Genomic DNA, 15,097 nt, shown 5'->3' with positions numbered 1-15,097 from the left:
AGTTGAAATTCTTTCTTAAAATCTTGGAACTATGTGTTGTTCTCTTAAAAAATAACTATTAAAATGCACCCACGTTGAAATTTGGGAGCGAAATAGGTAAATAGGCATGGCCCGATTTAAGAGCAAGTTCATCGTATGTGATAGTCCGATGGACCGACTCCTTTTTCTATCCAATTGCCCTAGCTTCTTAGCTTCAGCCCATGTGAGCGATTGGGCTGAGGGGGCGGCCCAAGTGAGAGGGTAGGCTTGAATCGTAGGCTCGAGCACCTGAGGCCGGATGATGCAAGGTTGATGTCAACCACGTTACAAAAAAAATTACGTCAGGCGCGTGTCGCACAAGTACGTGTGGGGGCGCGTCACCGACAACTTTCAGTTGGTGGGGCCCGTAGTCCAAAGGTTTGAAATGTTACCGTTTCCTAGGGCATGTGTCACCTTGTCATCCATTGGATTTCAACGGATACTTTTTCTAGATCGTTGGATTTCCAACGGTAAAAAAAATTTCAAACCTCCCCCAAACGTTTAGATGACGTGACACAATATCAGCTGTTGGATTTCAGATCAACGGTCCACGTTATTCGCCTTTAAAAATTAAAGAAAAAGAAAAAAAGGAAAAAAATCAGATATGTTACCGTTGTGCCACTTGGCACAATTTGGAGGGTTGAATTTCAAATTTTTTTAATCCAAGGGAAGAAATTAATTAAGTTAATAAAAACTATTAAAAATTAATAAAAAATCCTAATTTTTTTTAAAAAATTTGATTTTACTTTCCTATAAATACATTCTCATTATCTTCTACCTTACACCACAATTTCATATTTTCTCAAATACTTTCAACCACATTCCAATCTTTCTCTCAAAGTTTCAATCCAATTGGTTTCTAACAAAATGACTAATGATGCAAGTACAAATTGGACACTTATTGAAGATGTTACGTTGTGTTCTAGCTGGGTTGAAGTTACTCATGATCCGATCACGGGTAATGAGATGCAGTTGCGAGAAATGTGGAGTCTTATTCATACCTTTTTCTTGAGAAAATTGGTGGGAAAAGAACCAAGAATCGATGTCTAGTCGTTGGAGAACACTCAGCCAATCGTTTACTCATTGGAGAGACGCCTTGGCGCAAGCTAGTAGTAATATTCGAAGTGGGGAAAATTTCGCGGATCAGGTAACAATGTATTATTTATTTGTTTGTACTATACCCAAATTTACATTAGCTACTTTGATTATAATTATTTCTTCTCCCACATTGTGTAGACACTTCAAGTACAAGCTTGGTATAATGCCAAAAACAAAAACAAAAAAAAATCATTCACCTGGTGGGAATGTTGGAATATTGTCAAAGATTGTCTTAAATTCAGAGTTGTGCCTGTCGGTCCAGAAGTTGTCATGAACAACACCTTTTTACACTCTACGCCAGATCATGATTCGCATGTTCATGAAAGTGACGCAGAACAAGTGGCGGAAGCGACCCCTAAACAAGAGTCGGGGTCGACCTGTTATCAAATTAGTTGGGTCCATTTGACTTTGCATTTGCTTACTCTTTTAGCTGCATTTCATTTTACCTGGCCTGCATTTGGGGTAGCAGTTGCACTCTATCTTGTCGTAGGAGTGAGTGTAAATCTCTCTTACCACAGGCAACTTTTCCACCAGAGTTTCAAGCTTCCCAAATGGCTAGAATACTGAAACAGGAAACGTAAGCGGATGCAAAGATCATTGCACACTGGAAATACACTTCTCGGAGAGAGGAACAAAAAACACTTGAAACTCTAGTCCAACCTGATATCAAAAAGTAAGCATATGCAAAGATTAGTTCATAAGGCAAAAAAAAAAAAAAACTTGAAAGTCTAGCATATGCAAAGATCATTGTATTCCTCTAGTCTTAACAGTTGCAGCTAAGAACTATGATGCAACAGAAAAACCGACATGAATGGTCTCAACTATTGCGTACTGACAAACAGAGCTTCAAGATAAAAGCCATAGCTCAAAAGACTAACAGAAAAACCGACATGAATGGTCTCAACTATTCCGCTTGTGAAATTATTCCATCAACTGTGAATCGCACCTAGAGTTTCAATACTTCAAATTGAAAAGCCAACTACGAAGCTTAAAACAAAAATTACAATGACAGAGCTCAAACAGCAGCAGGACTACAAAGTACATGTAGAATTACTGTATACTAACAGAATCAAGATACAGCAAAGAATATAATTTATTTGATAGTAATTCGAGCAAAGCACAATCCTTCAAGGGTTCATTAAAAAAGTAGTGTCGGCAGGAAGACAAATCAAATCGCCTCCAGTGAACGCCTTCTTCAAGGACAATGCAACTTCTCATACACTAAACATGACTATACGCCAAATTTCTAAAATACGTTGTTGAGAAACAATACAACTTGTCTAAACAACCATTTCAAACAACCTGACTAAATGATACATTGTTGAGAAATCGACAACATGAAATCTACGAAGAGAAGTACAAAACTACGTCCAGTAAAATGTACATAAGGAGCATAGAATATGTCTCCCAAAGAGAAAAACAAACACTAGTCCAAACAGCTGTTTCCGTCCCAACTCATGCAATGCAGCATTGATTTGCTACTCACAACCCCTAAACCCAAATACAACTCACAGTTACATATTATACACAGAAAGTAAGATTCTTTAAAGGAAAGTGGCTTCAGCAGAAACTGGTTTGTAGCTATGTCACTATGACTAATTACAATTTAGCACGATGGCTTCTTGTTACAGCGTATCAATGGCTCAATCCTAACTCCCTATAGTGCATAGAGCAGGCAACGACAATTACAACACACTGAATATGTACAACTAAGCACGTTGTACATGACTTTTACAAGCTCGTTGCTAAGCCTAAATCCTAATACAGGCATAGAAGCAAAGGAAGGGGGGATTATTGAAAATTTCTCAAACCCGATACCAAAATCCAAAAACTCTAGTCCAACCTGATACCAAAATCGGTTGAAACTAAACCTAAATTGCAAATTTAACTTTGCATCCGCCCTTACAACAGTAATTTCGTGATGATTATCATCATTTTGGTACTGAAAATGGCATAAAATGTGAAAACCCCAAATTCTAATCTCAATTTGACCCTAAAAATCAAAACCCTAATTCGTTCAAGTGCAGAGGCCTATTATTGAAAATTTCTCAAACCCAAAACACGTAAGTCAAATAAAGCCCCGTAATATCACGATCTGCAAAACAAATCGAAGAATTAGTTTCGGATTCGAAGTTTACCAGACAAGAGGAGCCGATGCGGGCGAGCAGGACGCGGAGATAAGGATGAGGAGGATGACGATGAGGGAGCAGGGCGCCGACGACACTCTTTCGCAGGTCTTACGAGTCCGAGGGTTTCTGGGGTGCTTCGCTAAGAACTCCTAGCCAGGGGTTTAATTTTAGCGAGTCGGATCTAATCCCATTAAATTTAATCCTTGTGCATACCAAACATCAGACTACACTAGCAATATGTCTAGTCTAGTGCAGTCCGACTTAAGAAGGTCAAACAAACACCCGCTTGCAGTTCTATTACCACTACCTGTCAATTGCCAACCTAGATGCAACCAATCTTTTTTTTTTTTTTTTTTTTCATCCAAAAATAATGTTTGAAACTAATAAGGAACAATTAGATTCAATGTGCACAAGTCAAAGTATACTTTTATTTCTGTATTTAACGAACATTTAACAGAAAAATTACTTTTGAACTAAATTTGCTAACGGACTACATCACAGGAGTTCAAGTCCTAATTTTTGTATTACGGAACTCTCTTTCGATAACCTTATTACCACGAAGACCATTTATCCACTTAGGTAATACTATTATTAGAGATTCGAAAAGCCTTTTAAAGAAACATATTAGGCCTGAGTTTAATTAGTTCTATGCAATGAAGTTCTACTTTTTTGTGGGCTTCATAGATTCCACTTTGAGGCTTTCATCTATTTCCTGTGCCTTTAATAGGATGATTTCCATTGGGCTTGTGGGGGGTTAGAGAAGCCCTGTTCAAAGATGCATTTCTTTCACCAAGTCCATAAGCTTCAGGTAGCTTGTTACAGCTTATTCCTAGAAGTCGGCTAGTAATACAAAGTGTCCGGGAGCTCTTGAATTATTTTAAGACAACAACTTGTTCTTGTCTAAAAGAAATAAAAAATAAGATTATATGCCCAATACATTACGAATCATTTTAATCCACTTTTATGGATCACCTCTTTGACAAAATTTGAGCATAGTTGAGTGACAAAATCTGGCTCGGATACGAAGTGTTAAGAATCTATTGACAAAACTCGCCCTAAAAAGCCGCTCACAAGGCCTACAGCCACTTTTTTTTTTCAATTTTCTCCTTGCTCGGCATATTTATGCTCCATGTCGTCAACTCCAGAAAAGCAAACAATTTAGGAACTCAGCGCAATTGTTCCTTCACGAGAAAAGCAAACAATTGTAAGATCTGCAATAGTAAGGTACCGTATAATAATTTTTCGGAGATATCAGAATGATTGGATGAATGTGGATGGGAAACCAGAAATATTATTTTCATCTTTGAAGTGTTTGTTTCTCATTTATACTGTCATGACTCATGTCAATTTCTTCTGGTGCAGTTCCGCGCAGCTATTCAGTTGCAGTTTGATTTCCATCGAGCAATTTACAACCTTGGAACCGTATTGGTTAGTTTGTTACTTATCTTAATCATTTAGGATAATGTGATACTCCATCCATAATTTAAATGGATTATTGGTTTTCTTTCTTAACCAATTTGATTTATTTGGTTTGCTTTCATGATAATTTCTAATCTTTACAGCTTCCTTTACCATATCTTAAAGTTGGATATCTTACTGCACCACCAGCAGGAAAACCAATTGCAACTCATAGTGATTGGAAACGGTCGGAGTTTGTTTTGAATAATGAAGGGCTTCACCAGGTAATTCTTTATCATTTTCCAGTGTATATTAAACGAAGAAAAATCATCTGCACTTTCAATAACTGAATTAATTGTAGTAACTTTTCTTGCTTGTGCCACAAGTATATTCTTTATCTATTTGTTACTTATTTGTGTTGTTTCTGTTCATCTACTTCCTTTCAGCAGGATAGCAAAAGTGAGCAAAAGCATGTACCCCAAGGCATCTCAGGTAGATCAGTAGAATTAGCTATAAAAGTTGACGTTCCAGATATCGTTTCTGTTTCAGCATGTGGTGATCTGACCTTGTTGGAGTATAAGCATGGCAGCTGTATCAAGCATTCAAGGTTGCTGCAATATGAAGGAAGAAGAAGCTCGAAAATGTCTAAGTGTTGTTCTTAGCCAAGTTTATATATTTGTAATAAACGGTCAAAATCATATCATCTCAATGGTGTATAACTTGACACGTGTTCAGTTTGTTATATGTTAAGTGAAACCATGTGAGTTGCATGTGATCATAGTCATGATGCATTGGTGTGTTGGCAACGACTATATAGCTGGTTTGTAGCTGAGTTTTATGCAACGAATCCAATGTAGATTTGAGGGAGCAACGTACTCCTTCTTCCCCCAAAGTTCATCTCTGATATTCAAGCTTTGAATCCATTTCAATTACTTGTTGAATTGATTACAAATACATAGAGAAATTTAGCTCAAAAGTAGCTTAAACACAAACATGGCCTCAGAGCCAGGTTGGATTTGAATCTGGGAGTGAATCTGTGAGTGTTCATCTGGGTTTTCAACAAAGAACTTAGAAGCATAAAAATGGCTGCATCTCGCACCGATCTTCATGCACTAGTATTCACGAGACTCAATTATGAATTTTGGTGTATCAAAATGAAAACAATATTCAAGTCTCACAATCTGTGGAGCCTTGTTGAAGATGGCTTCACATTATCGAAGGAAGGGAATGAAATGGATGAGAAGCAAATCCTTACTAATCAAGATCTCATCTTCAGAGATGCAAAGGTGTTGTGATTGAAAAGAGGAGCTGTGAGTGATGAGATCTTTCCTAGAATCGCAAATCAAGTGACTGCAAAGGATGCTTGGGATGTTCTAAAGCAAGAATTCAAGGTATTTGCCGTGATTTTGCCGTGATTTTACAAGGTATTTGCCGTGATTTTGAATATGCTAGGATGAGAAATAATGAATCTCTCTCCGATTATCTAGCTAGATTATCTGGTCTTGTGAATAAGATGAAGATGTTTGGTGAAACATTGCCAAACAAGAGACCAGTTGAGAAAATGTTAATTAGTCTAACTTCTGCATATGATAACATGGTTTCTATCATTGAGGGAACTAAGATATTGGATGAGATTGATCCAAATGAGGTTGTTGCAACTCTAAAAGGATTTGAGCAAAGGTTGAAAAGGCATATTGAAGATGAGGAAGTGAGTGATAAGGCATTTAACAGTCTTAGTATTCAAAACAAAAGCGGATCACAGACCACTGGGTACAAGGGGAAGAAACCTTTCAAATTTAGAGATAAGAAGGGTGATTTTGAGGCTAATGATAGGCCTCAATATGCTGCCAAACCTTGGTTTAACAAGGAGAACACAGTAGAGACATGTAAAGTCTGTGGGAATGTACACTATGGTGAATGCTGATTTAAGGGAAAGCCAAAGTGTCACAACTATGGCAGATTCAATCACTTTGCCAGATATTGCAGAAGTAAACCAGTTCAACATGTTCAAGTGGCACAACAAATAGAGAGGAAAACCTCTATGTTCTTTGCTTGTAATTATGCTGCAATAGTCAAAAGTGAACATGTTTGGTATATTGACAGTGGATGTAGCAACCACATGACTTCACATGAGTCTATGTTGATTAATCTGGATATAAGTGTTTCAACAAAAATCAAAATGGGGAATGGACAGATTGTTCAAGCTAGTGCAAAAGGAACCTTGGTGATTGAAACCAAGAATGTTACCAGACATATTAAAGAAGTAATGCTATTGCCAGGACTAGATGAAAATCTTCTAAGTGTGGGGCAAATGATGCAGCATGGTTATTTCTTATTATTTGGAGATGATCAGGTTGCAATCTTTAAAGATAGAGGTTTTGAGAGTCATGTTGTTACAGTATAGATGACTAGTAATAAGTGTTTTCCACTACTTATGGAAGATATGAATGGTTTTGCACTAAAGGCTAATATTGAGGGTGATGCTTGGGAGTGGCACAAAAGGCTAGGGCATTTGAATTTTAATAGCTTGAAATTGTTGTCTAATAAAGAAATGGTGCTGGGTTTACCCAAACTTAAGAAATCAACTGGTGTCTGTGAAGGGTGTATTGTTGGAAAATAGCACAGAGATGCATTCAGTAAAGAGTTGACTTGAAAAGTAAGCAAGCCTCTGGAACTTGTTGACTCAGATGTGTGTGAACCAATGCAAGTCACAACATTTGGAGGGAACATATATTTCTTGACATTCATTGATGATGCCACCAGAATGTGTTGGGTTTATCTCCTATATCACAAATCAGAAGTGTTTAAGAAATTCAAAGCCATGGTTGAATTGCAGAGTGGCTACAAAATTCTAAAGTTAAGAAGTGACAGAGGTGGAGAGTACAACTCTCATGAGTTTATTCAATTCTGTGAAGACTTAGGGCTTGAGAGACGGTTGATTGTGGCTTATTCTCCAAAGCAAAATGGTGTTGCTGAGAGGAAGAATAGAACCATTGTTAAAATGGCTAAAAGTATGCTTCATGACAAGCATTTACCCTTTGAGTTCTGGGGAGAAGCTGTTAACACAGTTGTGTACTTACTCTATAGGTGTCCAACCAAGGCTGTGGAACACAAAACTTGTCACATCCTAACCCGGGCCCCCACCACATCCCAGGCTCAACTCCACCGTAGCACGATATTGTCTGCTTTGGACCTCGACCATGCCCTCACGATTTTGTTTTTGGGAACTCACACCAGAACTTCCCTGTAAGTCACCCATCATGGGATTGTTCTCACGCAATACTCGCTTAACTTCAGAGTTCTGATGAACTCCGAAGCCAGTGAGCTCCCAAAAGGCCTTGTGCTAGGTAGAGATGAGAATATACATATAAGGCTTACAGGATCCACTACCCTGGGTGATGTAGGATGTTACAGTCCACCCTCTTTAGGGGCCCGACGTCTTTGTAGGCACACATTCGGCCAGGGATTGGTTTTGATACCAAACTGTCACATCCCGGCTCGGGCCCTCACCACATCCTGGGCTCGACTCCACCGTAGCATGATATTGTCCGTTTTGAGCCCTGACCACACCCTTACGATTTTGTTTTTGGGAACTCACACGAGAACTTCCCAGTGGGTCACCCATCATGGGATTGCTGTCGCGCGCTACTCGCCCAAAAGGCCTCGTGCTAGGTAGAGATGGAAATATACATATAAGGCTTACAAGATCCACTCCCCTGGATGATGTGAGATGTTACAAAACTTCATTTGAAGCTTTTAGTGTTAGGAAGCTAGGTATTCAACATTTAAAGGTGTTTGGGTGTATCTATTATGGTCACATACCTGGACAATTAAGACAGAAAATTGATGAATCATTTATGAAAAGTATCTTTGTTGGATATGGGAAGATGGAAAAAGGATACAAAATCTACAATTTGAGTACCTAGAAGATATTTCTATCTAGAAGTGTTGTAATTGATGAGAAGGGTACTTGCAGTTAGAATGCAGAAAATGGTGAGAAACTATCATTTCCTATCATTCTAAATTTACTTGAGATTAATCCATTACCATTGAGAGATGACATTCAACTAGAAGGGAGTGACTGTGTTACTCAAAGGGTCATTGATTCGCAAACTGAGATTGGTGAATCTAGTTTTACCAATACCACACCAGTTGAAGAAAAGTCACTAAGTGAAATATATGCTAGATGCAATGTTAGCATGATTGAACCAGAATGCTACATTGATGCATCCACTGATGTAGCTTGGAAGAAAGTAATGAATGTTGAAATGGAGATGACAGTGAAAAACAAGACCTGGGAATTTGGTTGATAGACCATCAGGCAAACCTATTGTTGGAGTGAAGTAAATATACAAGACCAAATTGAATCTGGATGGGACAATTCAGAAGCACAAGGCAAGAGTTGTTGCCAAAGATTATACACAAAAGCCTGGTGTTGATTTCAATTAAACATTTGCTCCTGTTGCAAGATTGGATACCTCTAGGACTCTCATTACCTTAACAACTCAAAAGAAGTGGAAGCTAGTTCAACTTGATGTGAAATCAGCTTTTCTTAAGGAAGTGTTGCAAGAGGAAGTTTACATTGATCAACCTGAGGGATTTGTAGTGCAGGGTGCAAAAGACAAAGTCTATAAACTGAAAAAGGCTTTGTATGGATTAAAGCAAGCCCCAAGGACATGGTATGAAGAAACTGATACTCATTTGCACAATTCTGGATTCACTAGAAGTCCAAGTGAGGCAACCTTGTATATGAAGTCAAGGGGAGAAAGTGAAAGCATCATTGTCTCTATCTATGTAGATGACATTATCTACACAGGTAGCAGCACTGAGTTGTTAAAAGAGTTCAAGTCTAACATGATGAACATATATGAAATGACATATTTGGATATGTTATATCACTTTCTTGGCATGGGAATATTACAAATATGGGATCTTCATTAATCAAAGGAAATATGCAGTTAGTTTGCTGTAGAAATTTGGATTGAATGACTGCAAACCTATTATCACTCCATTGGTGGCGAGTGACAAGCTTAAGAAAGAGGATGAATGTGAGAAAATAGATGAGAATGTATATAGGCAATTGGTAGGAAATCTGTTGTACTTAACTGCAACAAGACCAGACATTATGTTTTGCAGCTAGTCTACTTGCTAGATTCATGCATGGACCATCAAATAAGCATTTGAGAGCAGCAAAGAGGGTTCTTAGATATATACAAGGCACATTAGACTATGGGATTGAGTATGAGAAAGGAAAAGAATCAATTCTCATAGATTATTGTGACAGTTATTAGAGTGTGAATGAAATTGATATGAAAAACACATCCGGATATGCTTTCTCTTTTGGAAGTGGGGTTTTCTCTTGGGCCTTGGTTAAACAACATAGTGTGGCTCTGTCAATAGCTGAAGGTGAGTACATGAGTGCAATTGAAGCAACCACTCAAGCAGTGTGGTTGAGGATTGTGCTTCAAAATTTTGGTGAAGAGCAAACTGAAGTTACTCCACTCTACTGTGACAATATATTTGCCATTGCTATGACAAGAAATCCTGTGCTCCATCAAGGAACAAAGCACATTGGAAGAAGATATCATTACATTCGAGAAGCAATGTTGTCACATCCCAAACTGGCTCCGCCGTAGCACAATATTGTCCGTTTTGGGCCCTGACCACGCCCTCACGGTTTTGTTTCTAGGAACTCACGAGCAACTTCCCAGTAGGTCACTCATCATGGGATTGCTCTAGCCTAAACTCGCTTAACTTTGGAGTTCATCAGAACTCCGAGGCCAGTGAGCTCCCAAAAAGCCTCGTGCTAAAGGAGGTGGGAATGTAAATATAAGGCATAGAGGATCCACTCCCCTTGGCGATGTGGGATCTAACAATTGTAGTCAAACATCATCAAGCTAATCTATTGCAAGTCTGAAGATCAACTTGCTGATATTTTCACCAAGGCCCTGCCAAAAGATCGATTTTGCACACTCAGAGAGAAGCTTGGAGTTAAACCATCTACTAGTTTAGAAGGGAGTGTTGGTGCATAAGCATGGCAACTGGATCAAGCATTCAACGTTGTTGCAATATGAAAGAAGAAGAAGAAGCTTGAAAATGTCTAAGTGTTGTTCTTTGCTAAGTTTATATATTTGTAATAAACAGTCAAGATTATATCATCTCAATGGTGTATAACTTGACACGTGTCCAGTTTGTTATATGTTAAGTGAAACTATGTGAGTTGCACGTGATCATAGTCACGATGCTTTGGTGTGTTGGCAACGACTATATAGCTGGTTTGTAGCCGAGTTTTATGCAACGAATCCAAAGTAGATTCGAGGGAGCAACATACTCCTTCCCCAAAAGTTCATCTCTGATATTCAAGGTTTGAATCCATTTCAATTACTTGTTGAATTGATTACAAATACATAGAGAGATTTAGCTCAAAAGTTGCTCAAACACTAACAGACTTTACAACCTGGTGCAGGCCTCTGCATTGATACAATTCATGGACCCGTCTGTCTGGTAAGGAATGCCCCTTGTAACAGATAAAATTCTTTATTTGAAGACAAGTTCTTTTGTTCTTTGTGATGGCAACAAATCATAAAAAACCTTCGGCGGTCTGTCAAGTGCATAAAAAATGGACTTAAAACATTGCATTTCTATATAAAAAACTGATTCTATGCGAATGTTCAACCTCCAGGTTGCTGATCCATGGGAATTCCTTGATAAATGGCTTGATGCAATCCGTCTAGTCTACACTATCTATGCGCGGGGTAAGAGTGATGTTCTGGCAGGTATTGTAACAGACTGATTTAGCGTAGTTTTTATTTTTCGTTTAATGTATCATCAGTTCCTTGATTTGTTTCAAGTGATGTATAATTTTACGATTAAGAATGACTCGTTTGAATAAACTCTGTATATCACGAATTTTTTGACACGATCAATACAATTTTTCTTTGCATAGTCAGATTTCACTCTGTTGAACCACTTTTTGTATCTCTTCTCAAGTTTTACCTCGGATTCCTTCGGTTTTCGGTGACAAGAATAAATTTTTATTGTGTAGGATCGGATACAACTTGCTACCATTCTTCCCTATACTAAATACTAATTGCTATGATGTGCCCTTTAGTTTTTTGTACCCATTTCTCACTAACCACAGATATATGTATGTATGTATGTATGTATGTATGTATAAAGCGTTTTCACTCTAGGAACCCAAAAATTTCATGCACATTGGGGGTTTTACTTTGGCCAGAGCAAGAACCGATGCGGGGAGAGTCCACAACCCTTCGCCGCAAATCAATCCAGAAGCAACCGCCGGAACTATTAGCACAGCCTTCTTGTTGTTAATCTTGTGCCATACAAACACAATCAGACTCCCAAGGCACATGTCTATGGCAAAGTATGCCCCAACTAGAAATGGAACGCCCATGACCATTGGAAGTGGCATCCATTTTCCGACCTTCGGTGAAAAATCTCTGACTACGTTAACTAGAACCGCGAAAGCAAAAAAGCCATAGCAGAGCTGCAGGCAATGCTGAGGCAGCGCCGAGAAGCCTTGAACGCCTAGGATCGCCATGTTTCTGTAGATCAAGGCGTAAGGAGCCTTGAATTCTCCGTGCGGGTTTCCCACATCGAACGCCTTGTAGAATAGGAAGAAGCTGAGAGGAGCTGTCACACAGCCTAGTACAGTGCCAAGGGTTTGGCTCACAAACATTGCCCTGGGAGAGGTGAAAGTTAGATGGGCTGTCTTGAGATCTTGCATCAGAATACATGCCACGTTGACGACCGATTTGATGACGCCGCAGCCCGCAAGCCCTGCCACCACACCATGCTCTTTTCCCGTCATTGCTGCCAGCACAAAGAGGGCAACTTTTCCATAGTTGTAGGACATGTTTAGATCGGTTAGACCAGCTCCATAAGCATTGCAGAATGCAAGAGATGGAGCAAGTATGTAGGCTACTATAACATAATACCATTTGAGCTCCGGGAACATCATCGGGATCGTGATGACAGAAATGATGGAAAAGACAACGTATCCGGCGACTGCAACCCACGTAGGGATGTTTTCGCTGAGGAAGATTTCGTTTTGTTTTTTTTCGATCGGCTTCACCTTGCCCTCGACATCTGCAGGGAGAAGAAGCTGATTAGCAAAAACTTAAACTAAAAAGACACAGCACAGCAGCATAAAACAAAAGGAAATTAAGAGGCTGATTTTATTACCCAATTGGAGATTCTTGTTTTTCAATCTGACATAAATATTAACAATGGTGCAAACCAGAATCTTGACGAAATTGTAAAGCCCGTCACCAAGGATTAGGGCAACTGCGAGAAAAACCTTGTAACCATACAAGCTCTTCATGTCGTTTTCGTCTAAACTCTCCGGGAACCAATGTCCTTTACGCCGACCTATGAGCGGCCACAGTACACCGAAAGAGAGCACAGACCCAAAAAGTAAGGACAGGTTTACTAGATGTGAACATATCATGCCTGCTCCGACGAAGGTCATGCTGAAATCGAAGTAGAACCTGCAACAGATGGCGGCAAATTATAAAGGATCACTAACAAAAAGCAGAAGCAGGGAGAAACAAATGAGTGATCGATTTTTCGTACGTGTTTTTCCAAGCTTGCAATCCGAACGTGGGGAATTGTGAGAATCCACATTCTGCTCTAGCACTGTAAAACCACTTGAAGAATCCCCACAGGAAGCTGACTGAAAAATACTTCATGAAGCCATGTACTTGCTTCCTGCAAATGATCATAACCAGTGTTGAGTTTTGCTTCTAATACGACTTTTTAAGAGCAGACGTGGCGTAACTACATTGGTTAGAGCGGATGTACTCCCTCATATGCACCTAGTTTTAATATCGTTTCTATTAAGAAAAACATATATGGCTTTCAAAGGAGAGATAAGGGGAAGTGTTGGTAGATGTTTACTTGGCCATTTTATCTCCCTGAGTATGGAAGCCATTGATGAGAACCGCAGTTGCCAAACCACTTGGATAAGTCAACTTCAAGTCAACTATCATAATCTGTGAATAAACAAAAAATCCATATAAAAATCTACTTAAAAGGAAAAATAAACCATATTTATCTCCTCGAAATCTTCAGTTGAGTTCGAATTCTGATCAATCGAGACCTTGAGTTCGAATTCTCAAGGGATTAACATCATTTACCCTAACCCAAAGGTCCTGAGTTTGAATCTTCCCAATATTGCTCGATAGTAACGAGATAAGAAAAAAAGAAACAAAGACTATAAAATCAGTACCTTTCTTAGAGGAATCAAGACAAAAAGGCCAACAAAACAGACTAGAAAAAGGAAGCCTGTCATCCAACCAAGCCCAGGTTCCTTAACAGCAGTTGCAGGGTTTCCTTCTGTGTTCACACCGGACAGCAGATATGTCTTCTTGTTTAATCCCAACAAATAAGACGCAAATCCACCTGTTTAACAAAGAAAGTTTAAAGTTATACAATGTTTAAGAAACATTAATTTACAAATTAATATAACATATAAAGAAAAATAAAAGTACCTCCCGCAGCAATACTGTAACAAGCAACTGCACAAGTCTGAATCATAGTATTCTCCTGCCGAGTGAAGGGTTTCGAATTAAATCCCGCCTTCTTGAGCAGGTTCGTCCACGTTCTGATGAACACGAACGCGAGGAGAGCAGCAGAGACATTGAGATTAGGAACAATCCCAGTTGTGAGATTTAGCTTCATGGCTATCACACTGTACACCATTCCAATCACTATGCTTGCAACGACTCCTCGGAATGTTAGCTGCTGTGTCCATGGAAGGATTGCCCCAACCGGCCCCTCGGATTGAACTATTGTCTCTTCTTCCATGTCATCCCTCTCTATCTCCTTCTTCTCCCTTGCTTCCAGCTCCATGTTCATGAGTTCAAAGTCCTGTTGCTTGTTTGTCAGGCAATGGGAACAAAAATAGAGTTTCAAAGGGAATCCATGCCTGAAATTACCTTTTTTTTTGAATGAATAGAAAGAAGAGGATGCAACACGAGAACTTCTTAGGAGATCACTCATGCATGAATGTACCTTGAGTTGTTTTATTTTAGTCCTCCCTTTTTCCGATCCTCGAGCTCAAGACTAGACTAGCTTGGCTATGAAATTACATAATCTTGAAAAGTGGATGAAAATATTTGGTGCTGCCTATTGCAGTGAACTAGACAGAGAAAAAGGATGCTTCCTTGATGAATATATATAGCCCACAAAGTGCAGAAATTAGTACTTGGACGGATCTATCCTCGTCATTTTTCTCTGCCCACAAGCCTACAAATTCCAAAACCACATGAATATATCTTATCACTAGAAATTTCAGACTTGGTAGAAATATCTAGGGCTATAAATTTTTCCCGAAAAGTCCCAAACCAAAAAAATCCCAATCCCATACTGAAAAATTCATCAACCGATAATACCAAAATTTTTGGGATTAATACCAAATTGATCCCAAACCT

At 39.0% G+C, this 15,097-nt stretch overlaps 1 protein-coding gene and 1 pseudogene across 4 annotated transcripts; one reads left to right on the top strand and one right to left on the bottom strand.

Annotated features, from left to right (window-relative positions):
• Window positions 1-3,314: 3,314 nt before the first annotated feature.
• On the top strand, window positions 3,315-11,506 carry LOC125469364 (annotated as a pseudogene).
• Window positions 11,507-11,784: 278 nt separating this feature from the next.
• Window positions 11,785-14,887, bottom strand: LOC103950126 (metal-nicotianamine transporter YSL1). Of its 4 annotated transcripts, none has more exons than XM_048566646.1 (7): window positions 14,679-14,887; window positions 14,156-14,592; window positions 13,894-14,066; window positions 13,563-13,657; window positions 13,239-13,373; window positions 12,849-13,153; window positions 11,785-12,752 (listed from the first exon to the last, which is right to left on the bottom strand). In XM_048566646.1, exons 2-7 carry the CDS (start codon window positions 14,520-14,522, stop codon window positions 11,833-11,835), a joined length of 1,995 nt encoding a protein of 664 aa, XP_048422603.1. In that variant the 5' UTR covers window positions 14,523-14,592; window positions 14,679-14,887; the 3' UTR covers window positions 11,785-11,832. The 4 variants fall into 4 exon arrangements, with proteins under 4 accessions (XP_048422603.1, XP_009359555.2, XP_009359553.2 ...); XM_009361280.3 differs by having other exon boundaries at window positions 14,156-14,540; XM_009361278.3 differs by having other exon boundaries at window positions 14,156-14,534; window positions 14,603-14,886.
• Between the last annotated feature and the right edge of the window lie 210 nt (window positions 14,888-15,097).

This window comes from the organism of the source record quoted next, unplaced genomic scaffold, assembly GCF_019419815.1.
Source record: "Pyrus x bretschneideri cultivar Hongxiangsu unplaced genomic scaffold, Pyrus_bretschneideri_v1 Contig42, whole genome shotgun sequence".
NCBI lineage: Eukaryota > Viridiplantae > Streptophyta > Magnoliopsida > Rosales > Rosaceae > Pyrus > Pyrus x bretschneideri.
Note: the sequence above shows the minus strand (reverse complement) of the source record. Positions and strands in the feature narration are given on the sequence as shown.